Source organism: Euprymna scolopes, chromosome 30 (assembly GCF_053919585.1).
Source record: "Euprymna scolopes isolate OS-2025 chromosome 30, ASM5391958v1, whole genome shotgun sequence".
NCBI lineage: Eukaryota > Metazoa > Mollusca > Cephalopoda > Sepiida > Sepiolidae > Euprymna > Euprymna scolopes.
The window spans coordinates 77,078,448-77,098,188 of record NC_136511.1 but is presented as its reverse complement, the minus strand read 5'-3'; the positions used below and the strand labels follow the sequence as shown (position 1 = coordinate 77,098,188).

The 19,741-nt window shown below is 32.9% G+C and overlaps 1 protein-coding gene across 5 annotated transcripts in view; it reads right to left on the bottom strand.

Moving 5' to 3' along the window:
• The window catches only part of LOC145254848 ((Lyso)-N-acylphosphatidylethanolamine lipase-like), a 100,050-nt gene that overhangs the window by 43,182 nt on the left and 37,127 nt on the right, over positions 1-19,741 (bottom strand). Inside the window, exon 1 of one of the 5 annotated variants that reach the window (XM_080113692.1) lies at positions 8,192-8,264. The exons of 3 other annotated variants lie outside the window; for them this stretch is intronic. In XM_080113692.1, coding sequence (XP_079969818.1) covers positions 8,192-8,211 — 20 coding nt within the window. In that variant the 5' untranslated portion in view covers positions 8,212-8,264. Of the gene's footprint in view, positions 1-8,191; positions 8,265-19,741 lie in introns of those variants that run through there. One more of the 5 variants, XM_080113694.1, reaches the window with a different exon arrangement.

Here is a 19,741-nt window from a genome sequence, read left to right as displayed (position 1 = left end):
GAAATAGGTAATATATCCCAAAATTACGAAAAATCATTGCGTAGAACAACTGCTATTGTGTTTTTAGTTAAAAAAAAAACAAGTATCACTACAGACAACAAATACTGTAGCCATGAATAAGCAATCTAAAATATTCGTTTCAGAGTTATGTCCCCTGCGTGTAGACTCTTACTGTCTACTTTATAACGTCTAAGAAAAATGTAATTTTTCCCAATTTTCTGTAAAAATTACTTTTAACTATAACTTTCTACTCGATTTTTTGTAATTTTTGGATACATTACTATTTTCGGCATAATTAAATACATAATATTGTTTTATGCTTAAAACAATATATATTTTTTAAAAATCGATGTTGACTATCTTTACAAGCACCTAAATATCATAATTTTCTTAATATATTGTTTTGTTTTTTTTTACTATAGGAAGAATTCTAAACAAACACCCAAAATTGATTCATTGTTAGCGTTCAATAATCTAAAATCAAATATTTGATTAAAAAATTTTTTTTTTTTCATATATAGAATCCATGGATGATGATAATATAGCTCTCAAGGAGTCCACAAGCAAAGTAAGGTTGAGAATATCAGTTTTATTTTTTTTTTAATTTTATGCACCCTAAACAAGGCATTTTGCCACTTAGAGCATAAGGAGCTATTGTTTGGCATCGTATCTAACAGGCAACCGTGGGGAGTTGAGCAGCAAGATATCTGTTTGAATTGAATTTAAACTTCTGCAGTGCAATCAGGGAAGCAGGAAACAGGAAGGGAATTTCAAGTTAAGCAAAGAGTAAAAAGCTTTCCATCATCTAGGGACCTCAACAGTGAAGCAGTGGGATTTTGCTAATTATCAGGTTAGTCAAGAGTATATACGTCAACGGGCACAAGTGCTACAAGTTCAGAGCATATTCCATTAAAGTACTTGTAAAACAAGCACAATGATACGACATTGCAGCGATGAGACAGACGTTAGAGCTTGTCCGACAGTGTGGGATTTTGAGACTCTTTTTTGGAGCCTGTCTAATCGTAGGTACACCAGCTCTGATGTGGCAACTAATAGGGAATTAATTAAAACGAATGTTTAAAAGAATATACATGAGCGAATTGTGGCTTTGTAAAGATATAGGATACTCTCTGGTATGAATAATTTTCTAGTAAAGGGAGCCCACATTCTTTGATTTAAACTAATGTAATCACCACCTCCAAGAAGAGAAGGGTCCACCGTAATTTAATTAACCCTACCAGACCTGAGCAACTGAACCTAATGGTCCCTTGTGTCTGGCCTCCTGGGCAAAATTGTGAAAATAATTTAAACGCATAATTTTTTGCCTTTCATCTAACATCAGTATTCAGCCTTCATGTGCCAGTCCGCCCAACAGGTGGAGCCCTCCTTGATGCACAGGCTTGCATCATCAGAATTATTATCACTTTCTCCTTCATCGATATGCGTTACTCGATTCAGAAACATACTCCCGATCAAATTACCTCCATCTGAATCAGAATTGTCATTTTATCCAACACTTGTTACATCATGAAACTCCTTGGTCTCGATCTTACTTGTTAAAGTACTTAGTTCGTCACTAGCTCGCTTAGGGCTACTTTAGTCTACAAAACAACTCACAACTCCGCCAAAACAAACAAAGCCATTTGCAGAACGTTAGGCTTGCGCTAATTCGAGGCTAAGCAGTGATTAGGTAATTATTTTTAGCTTCCTGACAATACAAAAACACGTGATCAGAAAAATATTGGTTCAGCGGTAACTCAGTATATAGCATTTTCGGAAATTACCGATATATCGGTAACTCGGTCTGGAAAGATTGTTTAGCATCATGCAATCTTTCATATGGCATGCAAATATTAAAAACAAGATGTACATAAAAGGAGACAGAAGCAGGAAAAGAAGAAAACAATCTATATATAAATAAAACAGTAAATGTATGTATGTGCATGTGTAAATATTTAACCAATAAACTCTTAAACTACTGGTCATATAACGCTGAAATTAGCAGGAAATAGTAATCATACACCAAGCATCGTTTATAACTTATTTGGATGAATAACGCGTACAGAAATATGTCGGCAAGTTGAAATGCAAAATGTACATTTCAACTTGCCGACATATTTCTATACTTGCAATAATATATGCAAATTCATTCATAGTTTGTGAACGATACAAAAGTTATAATATTAATCTGTATTAAAAGTTACATCGTGTTAAATATAGAATTGGGGGGGGGGTAAATTCTGTGGTTTACTTGGGAGGTGCCTAAACTACATTAAGGGTAAATGTTAAATTCTTTTCCGAATCTCATATTTTATTTAGTCAAAAATAATTAGACTGTTTCCACAACAAAACAACTTGAAGAAATGTGGATTCATTAGAGGGAGGGGGGAATGAATAAATAAATGATAAATTGATCTTCATGACATAACATTCATCCCCCCCCCATTCAGTCTCGAGACAATGGATACTCCCTGTAAAGGTGGCTGCATATGTAATTGTGAAGCAAGTGTTGTGCAATCTCTAACCACACTTTTTAATTGGCCATGCTTGATTCCAGTGGCAAGGAGAAATCTAGGATGGCTGGAAACAATGCCGAGATAAGCGAAGAGCACATACAGCACCTGGTATTTCCAAATGATCACCCATTTTGATACTGACCAGGTTCAATGTTGCTTAACTTCAGTGATCTAGCATGCCAAACATAATGCTATATATAACATTATTCTCACTTTTTATGCTGTAATAAAGTGAAGTGTAGTAGTTGCATGAAAAACAAAATATATATATATATTTGTTGCAGTTGTTAGTATATTACTGTTTAAGAATAATAGATGCTAATATTATTAATAAACTAACTGTACCTGACCTATGTTGCTTGGCATTTTTTTTTTAAACTTTCATTTGGGTCCAGGATGTCATTTTTTTAACTACGAATTTTTAAATCTTTATTTTTGGTGGTTGTCACGAACTGCCAACACAAAATAGTCAACAAATAACTATTGCCAAAGACAAAAGTTACAGTGCATTTCAGGTTTTGTCTCCCCTTGTTCCAAGTGGAAGGCTTCAAAAATGAAAACAAAAAAACTTGTCTTTAAAACCTTAAATGCACAAGTATCCAATTTTTTTGTATTTTAAACTTTTTAAAAGTTACCTTTACTTAAGTTTAATTTTAAAGCAATTTATTTACATTAAAATTTTAAAGCAATTTATTTACATTTAATTTTAAAGCAATTTATTTACATTTAATTTTAAATTTTGGTTTGTTTCTTTTTTCATTTCTCATGAAGTGTTGAAAAAAAAAATCAAAGTGCTTGATCATGAATGTGAGAGTTAAAATACAGATTATTTAAAAACCGTTTTAAATTTCAGAGACGTACCGTAGTTTCATCGACGTAGATTGATCCTTTACCATTTAAAATACTATTAAAAATCCATTCAAATCAACAGCGACACACAAAATGAAAACAAATCAAAGAATGGAGTTCAAATTGGGATTTCAACGAAATTTTAACGGTCTTTTAAATGGTAAAAGGTCAATCCACTTCACTGAAACCATGGCACATCTGAAATAAATGATCTTTATTTTGTTGTCACATTTGTCATCAAGCGCATTTCTTTTTAACACATATTAACGTCATATATAGACATAAATAATGGCAACTCGGAATCTAAACTCATTGTTCTAAAAGGAGGTAACTATTTTGCTAAGAATTGTTAAAAAAATGATTTTTTTTCAACTACTTTAGTTAATGTAACAAAGTTTTATAACATTAATAACAAAAAAAAAAAAAAAAAAAGAGTAAAATTCGACGATATTGTAATTTCCTTAAACAAAACATTACCGTAATTGTATGAGCAATATTTTTTTCAACTACTTTAGTAAAATAGAGTTATCTCCCTTAGAACAATGAGTTAAAATTCAGAATTGCCTAAATGACAGTTGAAACGCAATAAAAAAAAATCTTGACTATAGCATTCAAGACAACAGACAGAGTTTTATTTATTTTATTGGTGCTTCTTAAGATAAAAGTAATTTTTACGGAAAATTGGGTAAAATCGCATTTTTTTTTTTGACGTCATAAAGTCAGTAGGAATTTACACGCAGGGGACATAACTCCGAAACGAATATTTTAGATTACTTGTTCATGGCTGCAATATTTATTGTCTATAGTGATAATTTTTTTTTTTTTTTTTTTTTATTACTAAAAGGTTTTTAGTAAAAACAATAGCAGTGGTTTTTGGTTCTACTCGATGAATTTTCGTAATTTTTGGATATATTACTATTTTCGACATTACAATTAAGTACGTAATATTGTTTTTGCTATTTTATAAAACGATTTGTCGACTATATCTTAACAGGCACCTATTTATTTATTTATTTCATTTTGGTACTTCTATAGCAGAACATAATGTTACCGATTGCGATTTAAGGACCGAATATGGCAGAACCATCGTCGAGCAGTCGGTTCGGTTACTGCCAAAATTACACAATTTCAATTTTTCCCCTGCCATTGAGTTAGGGATGACCAGTGACCACTGTAAATAAAATCCTACTGAGGTCAATTACGTGGTCTTTCAATAATAAACATGAACTAAAATCTTTTTTTTTTTTTTTTTTAATTTAAACAAGAATAAAATTTTAAAAGGTGCAAGTCCATAATTCAACCTAATTAAAAAAAAAAAAAAAAAAACTCTTTCTGATATACGTAGTCAGCACGGGACGAAAATGTGGCATTCCAAAAATCACGTAAATCGATGAAGCAGTTTTAGTAAATGTTTATTTTAACTACAACAGAACACCGACCAATAAAATTTGTTTTTCTCTCGGTTTTCGGGGTCGCTGACAACGAATCTGATATTCAAACCCGTCGCAAATTTACCGTTTGCATGGTGTTAACCCCTCCTGAACCCTCGCACTAGTTTGTGCCAACTCACCGCCATCGTTTATGATATTCTTACATGATGCGGATGCGTTTGCGCATGGATGCGCGTAGTAAGGTGACTTGTCACATTGCGGAAATTTTTTTTAGCAGACATTTAAAATAACAAGAAAGTTTTCAAAAACAAAAAAATGTGGTTCATTTTACTGTGTTACGTAGTTTTTGATGCTTTTTAATTGATCTAAAAAATTAAGTTTTCACGAGCGGTTTATAAAAGCATTTTTTTAGGCGGGGGGGGTATTCAATTATAAAACTTGTACAACATTTAACAGGTGCTTCTTCTGTAGTTTAATTTACCGTTTTTCCATAAGTAACGCGCCGACATACACCGAGCAGAAGAACTGTTTAATTTTTCACAAAAATTCTGTTTACATTGGGGAGTAGGTCGGAGGAGGGACAGGGGCAGAGCAGATAGGTGGCAATCCGGGACAAGATCAAAGTGTAGTATCTGTTCTTCAGATGCTGCACTTCAATTTCTTGTTTTCTGTCGGTGGAGGAGAAATCCTTCACGACTGAGACAATTTTTATTTTTGTCCCTTTTCTCCACATTAAAAAACGACCCTGGTATCTAACTGTCCCGTGGGGAGGCATTGTAAATAGGAACACCAAACACCACCCATCCGCCCTGCCCTGTGCCCTACTCCCCAATGTAACAGAATTTTTGTGAAAAATTAAACAGTTCTGCTGCTCAGTGTATGCCGGCGCGTTACTTGCGGACAATTGGTGGTGGTGGTAGGGGGGAGGCGTTACTTACAGAAAAACGGTAAATTAAACTGCAAAAGCACCTGTTGAATACCCCCCCCAAAAAAAGCTTTTGTAAACCGCTCGTGAAAACTTAATTTTTTAGATCAATTAAAAAAGCATCAAAAACTACGTAACACAGAAAAATGATCCACATTTGTTTTTGTTTTTGAAAACTTCTTGTTATTTTAAATGTCTGCTAAAAAATTATTCCGCAATGTGACAAGTCACCTTACTACACGTGTCCATGCGCGAACGCGTCGCATCATCACGTAAGAATAGCATAAACGATGGCGGTGCGCCGGTCGGTGAGTTGGCACAAAATAGTGCGAGGGTTCAGGGGTTAATACCATGCGACGGGTTTGAATATCAGATTCGTTGTCAGTGACCCCGAAAACCTATAAAAATAAAAAACAAATTTTATTTCATTGGTCGGTGTTCTGTTGTAGTTTAAAGTAAACATTTACTGCAGTTTTTTTTTTTTTTTTTTTTTTTTTTTTACTAAGAAAATCAAATTTTATTACGTAGCGAGACAATAGACATCGTGTTTTGCATAACCATGTTTAATAAATAAAGGGGAGATAACTAACTTCGAACTACCGAGATAAAAAACGAATTTAAATCGTAAAAAAAGAAAAAGAAAAAATATTATCCATATATATATATATTTAACAACTTAACCATTCAATTTACGTAATTTTTGGAATATGACATTTTTCGTTCGTGACAGGTACGTGCATCATAAATAGTTGTGTTTATTTATTTTGTTTAATTAGGTTGAATTCTGGATAAGACCCAATGTAAATTGAACGTTGAAAGAATAAAAACATTAATTTTCTTAGTTCTACCGCGCTAACCACGTAAAAAACAAAATAAAACTACGTGAGCAGAGCGGAGCGTGGCAGCGTGGGTGTGACAATATCGCTTGATCATTATTTTATATAAATTACTATTTTTTTTAAAAAGGTAATCTTAGAACATTTTCAATGGGCAGAAAAAAGGGGGGGGGGATTAAATGTACAACAAAAAATGTTACCGAAGGCAAGATATGGAAACGACTAAACGAGTAACTTATCTAGATAAGCTGTTTTTTTTGTTTGTTTGTTTTATTTTAAAGAGCTTTTTTTTTTCTTTTTTTTTTTAACTAAGAAACAAAATTAATGTCAAGTCAGTTGAGATAGAATGCAAAACAAACGGCGGTTTATTTACAGCTATGCCGACTTTCAATAATCGCTAAAAAATCGAAAATTAAAATACTGGTAAAAAAAAAAACAAAAACAAAAAAAAAAAACACATCCAATAAATGTCAACAATCGTATGAAAATGTCATTCTACCAGTTTGTTTAATTTTCGAACGAATATCGAGGCTAGGCTCTGGCTGCACATAACTCTAATGAAAGACTCATTTTGTCCTCAACTACTTGATACTTTGTTTTGAAGTTAAAAAAAAATTAAAATAAATTAAGACAAACAAACAAACAAACACATCTTAGATTAGAGTAGCTAACTTGTCTTCGGTAACATTTATTTGTTGTATATTGTTTTGTTTTGGGTTTTCTCACCTCTTTTTGCTTTGCTGGCTACTGTTAAAAATGGGATAATCTAATATTGTAAAACCCGATTTATGTATTAATTAAAAATCCAAGTACTTATGCAGAATATAGACGGTGCTTTTTTTTTTCTTTAAGATAAGATTGTTAAATTCAATAAACCAACGTATTACAAGTGAAAACATTGCATACTTACATGTCATGGAGAAATAAGTATAAACTCCCAAAATTACAAAAAAAAAACTGATCCAGTCGAAAAATAATTACGAATAGAATTTATTAAATTTTAATGTATGTTTTAATGCAGAAGAGTTATGCGACCAATTCTGTATGACAAACAAGGGTAATAACCCTAAACTTAAATTGACTTGAATTAAGAGCCCACCATCTTTAAGCGAGATATCTGGAAACGCAATTTTGTCGTATTTATTTATTTATTTAAAATACTTTTAACACAATCTGCTGGATCATTTTTGTAATTTAAACTATTTTCGTCATGACACATAAGTACATGGAAATGTTTTCACCTGAAATACGCCAATGTAAACAAGCACAGTGTTAATGGATTTTTTTTTTTTTAATTCGACTTAGTTAAAAAAAAAAATGTTTATCATGTTCCGTCGACACGAGAAACACACATATGAAATGGTTTTATAATTTTAGCAATTAATATAGACATGATATAGCACTTAGCAGTTATTATTTGTATACAAGAAAAGAGAGGACAAGAAGGGGAAATAACTAAAAAAAACATAGCATAACTGTCAATAATAAAAAACAGTAAACACTCGACGTAGGTTAGATACATACAAATAAAACAACAACAAAGAACACGATTTGCGATTAATACAACTCCAGCAAACATCACTTTCATTCTATAATTTAATTAAAACAGTCCGAAAGAAACATTTAAAAAAAAAAAAAGGCGGCATATAAAATAAACGGAGATCATTATCTTACCCCTTAGCCGGCTCCTCCATGTTGGAAATTTGATCGCATGACGCGACGCGCGCAGTCGCGCGCGTCCGCGTCAGACCTCGTGACTAATGACATCATATTTTATTTTAAAAAGAGGGGAACCCTCACATTTCCAATCCCACCCTACCCTCTCTCCACACTTGTTGCTATTTTTAACCCCGTCAGTACTAAATTGGCATAATTTATTCATAAACATGAAGACTGCCCGTACAAGTGCGATGGAACCTACTCGGTATTTATCGCAACAAGTCTAATACCTGTTTTTTGCCTGCCTTATTCTAGTATTTCAGTTGCAGAAGGTCCGACCCGGAAAAAATCGTCATCATGTTCCGGGGAGACCCCCCCCCCCAGACGTTGCGTCTTTCTTCGGGAGGGGCGATTGGTTAATAACGCCCCCCCCCACTCACACACACACATCGGGGCAATACTTTTGAGTTCGTTCACTGCAACTTTTACAACAATCCAAAGTGAAAGCTGGATTCCCCAATATAAAATGACGTCATGTTTAACTTTGCTAGTGTGAGATGTGGATAAATAAACAGTCAGTTCTAATTAGCGTAATTTATGCGTAGACAAGTACGCCTTTCTTTTTTGTTATATATATATATATATATATATATATATATATATATATATATATATATATATATACATACACTAGCATAGGTGCCCGGCGTGGCCCGGGTGTATGTAGGTGTATGCTGAGCAAAAAAAAAAAAAAAAAAAAGTTTAATTTTTTAAAATTTGATCCCTATTATGACTCCTTAAAATTTATTGTTTGAGGCTCAAGTCAAGTTATTAAGTTAGATCTGTGCTCAAGGAACCTATATCTAAAATTTCAAGTGTTTAGACCCCAAATTGTCGGAGGAGTTTGATAGAGTTCTCAAAGGTCAAATCGTTTAACTTTGACCTCTTACAGCGAAATTTATGTCCGAAAACCGATCACAAAGATTTTCCCAAATCCCAGTACCCTGTATATCAAATTTCGAGTCTGTAGATTAAAAATTGACAGAGTTATTGCGTAGGGAAATGTACACAGACACGTTCACTTATATATATATATATATATATATATATATTTATATATATGGCAAATGTGTATTTCAGCGGCGTAAATTATTTGACAGACAAACATTTATAAAAATTATTTATTTTTACATAAAACACATTATTAGACCCTAAGGCTGAAAAAAAAAAAAAAAAAAAAAAATTTATTTTTTATTTTTTCAACATTTTTTATTAGACAAAATGTACAACAACTGAGGCCGCCATCTTGTTTTGAAAATTTGGCCTTTAAGGCTTGTCAGATTGGCCTTTTTTTACGCTCTTCTGTGGAACCATGTTTCATGCAGGAGTGTAAAAAGGCCAATCTGGCAAGCCTTAGAAAGGCCAGATTTTCAAAACAAGTTGCCAGTCTCGATTCTTGTACATTTAGTCTAATAAAAAAAATGTTGCAAAAATAATGAAAAGTAAATTTTTTCGCTTTTTTTTTTTTTTCGTCTTAGCGTCTAATTATGTGTTTTATATAAAAATAAATAATTTTTATAAATTTTTGTCTGTCAAATAATTTACGCCGCTGAAATACACATTTGCCATATTATATATATATATATATATATATATATACTTCATAGTGACAAAAGAAAATGAATGCTCAACCATAAAACGTGTCCGTCTGTACGCTCTTTTCTCCATAATTTTAAAATAAAACAAATGACAAAATAGCTTGTACAATCACATAATTATAAATTTATTAAAATTAAAAAAAAAAAAAAAAAAAGGATTGACAATTTGACAATGCATACTTGTTCATATGTCATTTGTAAAAAGAAAACTGTTTAAGCGTTGCCTTAAGGAGAAGTGCTTTCCAACTCCCTGGAAAACCTCATCAGTATGCCCTGTATTTAAGAATTCAGGAGATAAGTCATCTCCCTCTCAGTACAGACCAATAAGTCTCCTGTGTGTTATGAGTAAGTTGCTGGAATCCATATTAAATAGAGAAATAGTTAACCACCTCAGCAGAAATAACCTTCTTAGTGACACACAATATGGTTTCCGTTCTGCAAGATCTACAGCAGATGTGCTAACGGTTATATCTCACAGGATTAGTGAATCTCTTGACAAACGCTTCCTTTCTAGGGCAATTGCTCTTGACATATCAAAGGCCTTCAACAAGGTATGGCATAAGGGCCTACTTCACAAAATTTCCAGCTACGGTATAACTGGAAATGTTTTCTCAATCATTAAATCATTTCTCTCCGATAGGCTCATAAGAGTAGTGGTCGATGGACAAAAATCAGAGGCCTGCAGTATTAATGCTGGAGTCCTTCAGGGGTCCATCCTGGGCCCAACTCTCTTTCTGATCTACATCAATGATCTCCCTAAACACATACTTAAATCATTCGTTGACATCTATGCTGATGACACGACTATCTACAGCAACACATCAAAGGCTGTAAATGACAAAGTTCTCTCTGATTCTCTCTCCTCTGATCTCGAGCGCGTAGTTCAGTGGGGGAAGACGTGGCTGGTTACCTTTAATGAATCTAAAACCAAACTCCTATCTTTACATCATCAACGCTCTGATCCTCATCTGGCATCAATTGAAATGGATGGCTCTCGTCTAGGAGAAGCCCCATGTTTTGACAAGCTTCTGGATTTGTCCTTTACTCTTGATCTGAAATGGAACACGTACATCAAGTCTGTTGCCAAGGTCGCTGGAAGGATGGTGGGATCCTTCTACCGCTCCAGAAGATATCTCACTACTGATGCAATTCTCTATCTATATAAAAGCCAAGTACGTCCAAGAATGGAATACTGCTGCCATATCTGGGCAGGAGCTGCTAAAAACAGCCTATCCTGCCTTAACAGAGTACAAAATAGACTTTGTGGCTTAGTGGGGGATGCCCTTTTCTCTTCTCTGCAAGAAGAGACGTTGTGAGCCTATCCTTGTTTTATCATTATTTCCATGGCAGGTGCTCGTCTAAACTCCAATTTCTGGTCCCCCCTCGCCAATCTTTCACAAAAAACACCCATCTAGCTGAATCCACTGTCAAAAATTTCCCCCACTCTTTATCTGTGCTTAAATCAAAATGTAGATTCCATGAAGAAAGCTTCTTTCTTAGAACTGCATGCCTGTGGAACTCTGTTCCGTCTGCTTGCTTCCCACCTGACTACAACCTGGATGTCTTCAAGTCCAACGTAAAAAAATTTCTAATGAACCGCCACCTCAAGTAAACACTTCAATAAATCTCCACACTAACATACTGTACTTGCAATAACCCTTATCCCTGAGTGGCTTCCGGGCCTTGATAAGTGGTGACCACCGTGTAAAAAAAAAAGAAAAGAAAAAAGGTAACATAATACGCACAGTTAAAACTTTACAATAATTTTTCAAGAGAAAATTGCCATATGTGCGTAATTTTTTATATATAAAATTTGTTCAAAATTTCTCATTAGCAGACGATATGCACGACTGGGGACAAAATTTTAATGGAACTTTTATGGAAATCTCGCACAACTGAGAACAAATTCAAGAAAACAGTTCTTAATTGAAAGTGTTACTTCAAATCTGGATATCATGCGTTTCTTCTTTTTTTTCTCAAGTAATAAATAATAAAATATTTATATCCTCACCTCGTAATATTATATAAATATTTTTAATTTACATCACAGGAAGAGACCACTTCTCACGACTTCGAGATTTGAAATCCATTTTCTCCCTGGCTTGTCCAATCACATACCAGTTCTCTATCAAGTGACCTAGTATATAAAAGGTGAAATCACGAACCTTTAATCTTCTTTCAACCTGACCCTGTCTGGGAGCAAACTTCACTTAGGGCTTAGGCCCCAGGCTCTCTTCTAGCTACCATTTGTTTCCGCGTGCTGTACCCACACAAACTTTATCATTCTACAGGACTACCCAACCGAACATTCTTTGTCATGCTAAAGAACATACACCTCACACTCATGCACGCCAACACGTCAACACACTTAATACCTTTGCCCTTTCTTTCTCCTGTAATTGGTTTCCTTCATACCGACGGCTATTACCTATAAACACGTGTAAACGGAACTGAACTGTTCTCTTCTTCAACCAACCGGCATGATATTAATTCTATCTTCACACGAGAACACTTCCACCTACTAACCCGTTTCTCTCTTGTACATGCTACTAACGAAAATGACAAATAAAGTTTGTTTATTAATATAGAATGAAACTCCATTTCATTGTCTCTTATTCTGTAAAATTGTCCTTTTCTTTTTCTTATATTTATATATGTATATATGTATATATATGTATATATATATATATGTATATGTATATATATGACTATTTCATTTAATCACATAAATTAATACAAGATATAATTTTATACATAAATTTTCAGCATTTACTTCACCAGTGCTCAATACATAGGTAGAGCTAAGTAGTAAGTTATGAAAATAACTATGGCAATTTAAGCTACTCAGAATATATATATATATATATATATATATATATATATATATATATATATATAAAATATATATGGCGATTAAGTTACACTGAATATTCGGCGTTTCATCGACTCTAGGATTCGTCAGGCTTATGCGCGAATTCTGTGGTTGTTTCTCATTTTTATATGGTCCTCTTCTGTTGAGGATTTTAGTTAGCCAATCAGCTTTCTAGTATCCACCGCGTCCCTTCCTATCAGCCAATGGGCATGTATTTTATCGAACAAAGGATCTGTTTTAGAACTAGGTTAGTGGTTTAAGGCAGACGTTTTCCTCCTTTTTTTTTTTATATATAAATATACATATGTGTACATACATACATGCACACATATATACATATATATATATACTAGCGGGGGTACCCGGCGTTGCCCGAGTGTTTGTTTCCGGGACGGGGGGGGGAGTTTTAAAAAATGTTATGGTAGGTAAGTAGGAAGGATCAAACCCGGAGTCATGAGTAAAAGTAGGAAAATAAAGTGTGAAAAAAAACAAAAAAAAACATCTGCAACGTTAACAGTTCGGCCACCAAGAAAAGTCCATTCCAGTTGTTTTGGAAAAAAAAAACAAAAAAAAAAACGACTACAGTAGGTCGGCGCGAACATGAAAATATAATGTGAATTGTCCAGCACGCTAACCACTACGCCACAGAGCACTGCAGCTTAGTTTAGTGATTTTAAATAACTTCACATGAAAGAACTACGAAGCCAAACCGGTGTTCTCTTCTCAACTGTTCCTTGTGAACGATCCCCAAACGGTGTTAAGTGGTGGTAGGGGGAGGAGGAATTTATAAGAGAGAAAATATTTTACCACTTCCATTGATCTTAACCGATTTTGGCCGTGACTTCTCAGCAGAAAAAGTATAGAAATCTAAGATTATCGAGGAATTTGAGAAATAATAAGCCTATAACACACCTCAGATATTGTTCTGCCGTTTGTGCATATTATATTTGCATGAAATATCTTGATTTTTAATCCTATTAAGGTCCAAATCCCACGGGAAAAAATGACTTCATTTTATTTATATATATATATATATATATATATATATATGTGATCGTTTATGTATATTCATGTTTATTTAATTTATTTATTTGTTTATTTTCTATTGTTTTTGTTAGTTTTAAAGCTATTTTGTATCGCTATCCTAGAGTAAGTTTTATTTTGTGAACACAGTTGTTTGCTATTTCTCTTCTACAGTTTAATAGATTTTGGGGTTCTTTAAAGTACAGGATAGCAAATTTTTCATGAAGGCATAATTTACATGGGTCGTCTAAATGTCTACACGTGGTAGCTTGTCTTATTATTTTTCATTCGACTACCAGCGAATGTCCACTTTCTTTGAGTTCCCAGTATTTATTCGCTAGTGTTGTCTTTATATGGTGTTTTTTTATTGTTGGATGTACTTTTGTGGTCATAGTATCGGGTTTTGAAATCTAAGGAAGTCATGTCTACGTAATATTTCTTGTTATTCGGGTTTTCTTTTGCAAATATTGTTGCTTGATAAACTACGCTTTTTGTTAGACATTTATTTTGAACTGGGCAAATATATATATATATGGCGAGTTAAAGGAAAAGAATAAGATTAATTTTTTAGGTGGAGACGTATCGAAATAATGCAAAGCTCAACAAATTGTTTTGGAGCTTATATAAAAATCAATAAAGAAAATGACGATATAAAAATATATATTAATATATATAAATTTATTCATTTATTCAATATAGGTATACATCAATTAGAGGTGTAGGGTAAGTGAGAACTCTTTATACCATGGTCTTTCAAAACTTAATGCTTTTCATCAGAAGAAGAGAGAAGATGCTAGCTAACATAATAGGGTGCAACGTCTAGCAATAGTTACATTAGGAGTGATATAAAATATGGAAGCTGTTTGGAGGAACTAAATTGATCTCTGTGATATAGGAGCGGTATAGCTTTTATTATATAATGAAGGTAGGTCTATATCATATTTGTCATGGGGGTTTAATATATGTGTACAATAAGTGTGATTAAACTCCCGGGGAGGATATAGGGTAAGTTAATTTAAAGAAAATGGCTCATTCCATGTCAAATCGACAATTTTTTTTTTGGGGGGGGGGTGCACAAACCATGTCCGACACGGATCTTTTTCAAATTAGCCGCGCTTATAGATCTCCATGAAAGGAATTGAATGACATCATATTTTTATGTTCTTAGCTTTTATTTTCACTAGTAGCTTAAAAATAAATGTCCTACATATTATCTTCTAATACAAACAAAAGAAATGTTTAACATTTTTTGGAATCGTTTTGTCACATAACTTCGAAATACTACTTTTCATTCACATATAAGTTTTCTGATTCCAATACCTAAAAACGTTCTAGATGTTCTAGATTTTGATTAACTGCCTCAGCACTAATTATATCAATATTTTCCATAACAAAATCTGTGTTGCATTAAAAAAACAAAAACAAAAAATAAAACAAATGAAGAAAATTCAGTTTCATCAACAAATTTTTTTTTTTTTTTTTTAACTTTTTGACCATGGTCTTTATGTAAATATTAATCAGCATCGAAATAGCTTTACAAAGATATCAAACTTGACCATATTGGGAAATATCAAAATGTTTTATATGAAGTCGCAGGTACTATGTTCCGCCATTTTGAATTAGCCCACTTCTTTAAAACGCTTGTAATAATAGTTCTACTGAAAGGCCCATCACGAAACTTGGAATATATACTGTCATAAGATAGACAAATCTTCTGTGAAAATTTAAAAAAAATTGAAAGAACAGTTTTTGAGATAATTCAGGTCGAGGTCAACTTTTTTAATTTGACCTTGAAAAAAATATTCCCAGATAAAATTATAGATCTATCCAAGTACTTTAAAATGATATATAAATGAACTTTGTAGGCCCCAAAACAATAGAGATATCGTCTTTTAAAGTTGGTCACGTCTTCATTTTGTAAAAGGTCAAGGTCATATCCCAGGAACCCCTTGAATTTGAGATGTTTAACACGTGCCATTCAATTCCTTTCATGGAGATTTATAAGCGTAGCTAATTTGAAAAAAATCCGAGTCGGATATGGTTTTACCGCCTGTCGATTTGACATGGAATGAGCCAAATGCTTATTTAATCATTTATGTATTAATGGGTTATAGCTATGGAAGAGGTTTACTTGAAATAGGAGTTATCCTATGTCTGTATATTTTAGAGAGGATATCTGAAATTATAACAGTACTTAAATATTATAATAATTATAATAGTACTACAAAGAAATATAAATTATTAGGAATAATAGTAAGATAAACAATGTGAGGGGATAAATTATAAAGGATACAATCTATATATAAAAGTGAACCTGTCTGTGTGTGTGTCTGTGTACATTTCTCTACGCAGTAACTCTGTCAATTTTAAGTCTACAAACTCGAAATTTGATATACAGGGTACTGAAATTTAGGAAAATCTTTGTAATCCGTTTTCGGCCAGAAATTTGGCTGTTAAGGGGTCAAAGTTCAGTGATTTGACCTTCGAGAACTCCTCCGCTAATTTGGAGTCTAAACACTTGAAATTTTAGATACATGTTACTTGGACATGGATCTAACTTAATAACTTGATTTGAGCCCCAAAAAATGTTAAAGGTGTCATAATAAGGGGTCAAAGTTTAAAAAATTGACCGCTTTTTTTTTTTTTTTGCTCAACATACACCCACCAAACACCCGGGCAACGCCGGGCTTAAATGCTAGTATAGAAATATTTCTTTAAGTGATAGAGGATAAACAACTGGTAAAATAAGGGGATAAAAAATACAAAAGAGATAAATAAATATAAAAATATAAGAATTATAAAGTAATCATAAATAATAAAGGTATAAGAAATATAAATTTATTAACTATAAGAGAACAAAACTAGAATAAAACGGATATAAAAAAAGTATAAAACAATAAGTACAAAAATATAACGATATAAAAAGCCAAGTGGGGGAAAAATAAAAATAATAAAATGAAAATACGACAACAAAGAAAATAAACAGTAAGAGAAAGTTCTTGAAGGCAGAGGAGTGAACATGTTTTGCAAAGTTTTCTAGGTCCTTGTCGAGTGCAAAGCAGTATCTTAATATTTTTAAAAAACATTAATAGATAAATCGAAGTTCCGCTGTGAGAAATACAGTCTCCATCCAGTTTAAAAGGTCATCGAAGGAAACGTACTGTTGGTGGCGTAAATTTTGCAATTTTTTAGGATATTTTAGTTGGGACAAGAATATAATGAATGAGTATTACCTCACTTTTTCAGGAGAAAAACAGCAATTAATTTCAGGTTGTAGTTTTTGATTTCAAGTTTCTCATACTCAGAGTGAAATATGTTGGTCCTTGATTAATGATGTAGGTATTCCTGATTTCAATTTGTGTATGCCAAAAAAAAAAAAAAAAAGTAATGTTATAATTACTTCTAGGAGTAAGTCAGCACAAGAGAAAATGTTACATTTTCATTTGTGCTCACTTACAAATATAATCTTGATAACAAAAACTACATCTGATTTTTAAAAACTGTTTTGCTTTGGTTTGATAAACAATTCTTTTAATTATTTCCATTTTATTTAATTATTTCCATTTCCATTTAATTTTATTCGTCTGTCTACAGACATCTTTTTGTTTTTATTTACAAATTGATTGAAAACTTGAACTGAATTTTGAAATTGATATATGAAAAAACATTTTTACTGGATTGATATAATCAAAGATTTGCCGGATATCCAATCAAACTAAAGAAAAACTGTGGAAATATGTATAGATTGGATTGTTACCAGCTTCCTTGGATTTATTACAATACGCGTTGGATCTTTTTACCTGCCGAATACCAAGAACTTCCATTACAGGATTTAGCATTCACTTTCGATTTGAAGTTCAATATCCTTTTTTTAGCTGCATCAATATTCAATTTCCTTTATTCTGTGTAGCTAAAATGATTTAAAAACTTTAAAAACATTTAATTTAATTTTCTATGTTTATTACCTATAGCAAATCAGGCGCAAACCTTTTATAATATTTGCTAATATTTTCCTCTGAGGAGATGTATAAACATCGAAAACTCATGGGTTAAGGAAATATATTTTACTATACTGTATTCTTTGTCTTGCATACAATAAAATTTCTATATTTGAAATTTAACTTTTTCAAATCACAAATTTTAAACTGCTAAATTATGATATACTAGCATGGGTGCCCGGCGTTGCCTGTACGTTTGGAGGTGTGTGTTGAGCAAAAAAAAAAAAAAAAAGAAAAAAGTGGTAGTAGGAAGGCAGGCTTGAACCCGTACCGCGAAGGAGGAAAAGAACGGGGGAAAAATGTGACATCTTTGCTGTTATGACCACCGCCAAACCAAAAGTGATGTAGGTTTTAATTAAGGCTAGACAATCGAAAAGAGAGGATGACTTTCGAAAATATCGGTAAAAAAAGCAACCCCTCTCTGTAGAAAAGTGCCTAGTTGAGGGTGAAGAAATTAATGTTTTCAGCCAATTTTTCAGTATTTGTTGCAAACATACATACATACATACATTTATATATTGGTAACTAAAAATGTTTTGACCCAAACCGATTAAAAAGCTTGCCCTATCTCTGAATACCCTTTATGTAAAATTTCAAATGTTTAGACCATAAATTGTCTGAGTAATTTAGTAGAGACCACAGAGGTCAAATATTTTTTTAACTTTGACCCCTATTATGACCCCTTAACATTTATTGTTTTGAGATCAAATCAAGTTATTAAGTTAGATCCATGTCCAAGGAATCTATATCTAAAATTTCAAGTGTTTAGACCCAAAATTGTCGGAGGAGTTTGGTAGAGTTCTCAAAGGTCAAATCGTTGAACTTTGACCCCTTAACAGCCAAATTTCTGGCCGAAAATCGATCACAAAGATTTTCCCAAATTTCAGTACCCTGTATATCAAATTTCGAGTTTGTAGACTTAAAATTGACAGAGTTATTGCGTAGGGAAATGTATACAGACACACAGGCACTTTCACTTTTATAGATATATAGATAGATAGACTAACAGATTAAACAAAAATATACGTATACATAAATATATATCGAAACAATTCTTTGTTTACTATAAAGATTTTACGCAAATATTATGCAAGTATAAATCATGTAGAATATCTGCATGAATATAATTATATGTAATAGTTAACTCTAGATGATCATCCCATAAGAAAACCAAAAAAACTGATAGGGAATTAATTAAAATGAATGTTTAAAGGAATATGCAAATTAGCTAGATCTTTTGCTAGTGAATGCAATTCCACAACCCATATATAAGAAAATTGTATTTTCTTTTTAAATAAATAGAAAAGCGGGTTTTTAATATGAATATCAGTGCACACAAAAGAAAAACGAATTTGTAGGAGTATAGATATATATTTTCGTCTCGAACAAGGGATGTGATCATAACCGAAGCCAATGTCTCACTAGTAGGATTTTTATACTCGCTAGGGATGTTATCACAACAAGCCTATCCTAATGAGCAAATAAGTATTTCAGAATGTGTGAGAGAATATATAATTATTTCCACAGCAAGACAACGTCGCAGCTCACAAAAGCCATGAAAGCCAACAAACCGGAAGTCTAAGACTCGAGTTTTGCTCTCATTTGGGCTCATCAGTTAGACACATCCGAACTCAGGATTCAAAACCCGAGCCTCTTGCATGCAAGGCAAGCACTCTTACAACTGAACAAACGCGCTGCACACAAAAAAAGTCTTATTAACCATCATAGATCAAGCAAACCGCAACGTGAATTTGATATTAAAAAAAAGAAGAAGCATTTAAAACTACTTTAACACACAAAAACATAAGCCAGGTAGGTACTGTTGCATAGCGAGGACAAGACATTCATATAATGTGGACGACGATGAGACAATTATAATACAACGATGACTGTGATGACAATTCTTTAGATTACACACAGTTCGTTATTTAGGATAGGAGCTTGATATAAAGAGAGACAAAGACAATTCTTTTAACGCTGGGGGGGGGGGAAGATTCATTATTTATGAAGAAGG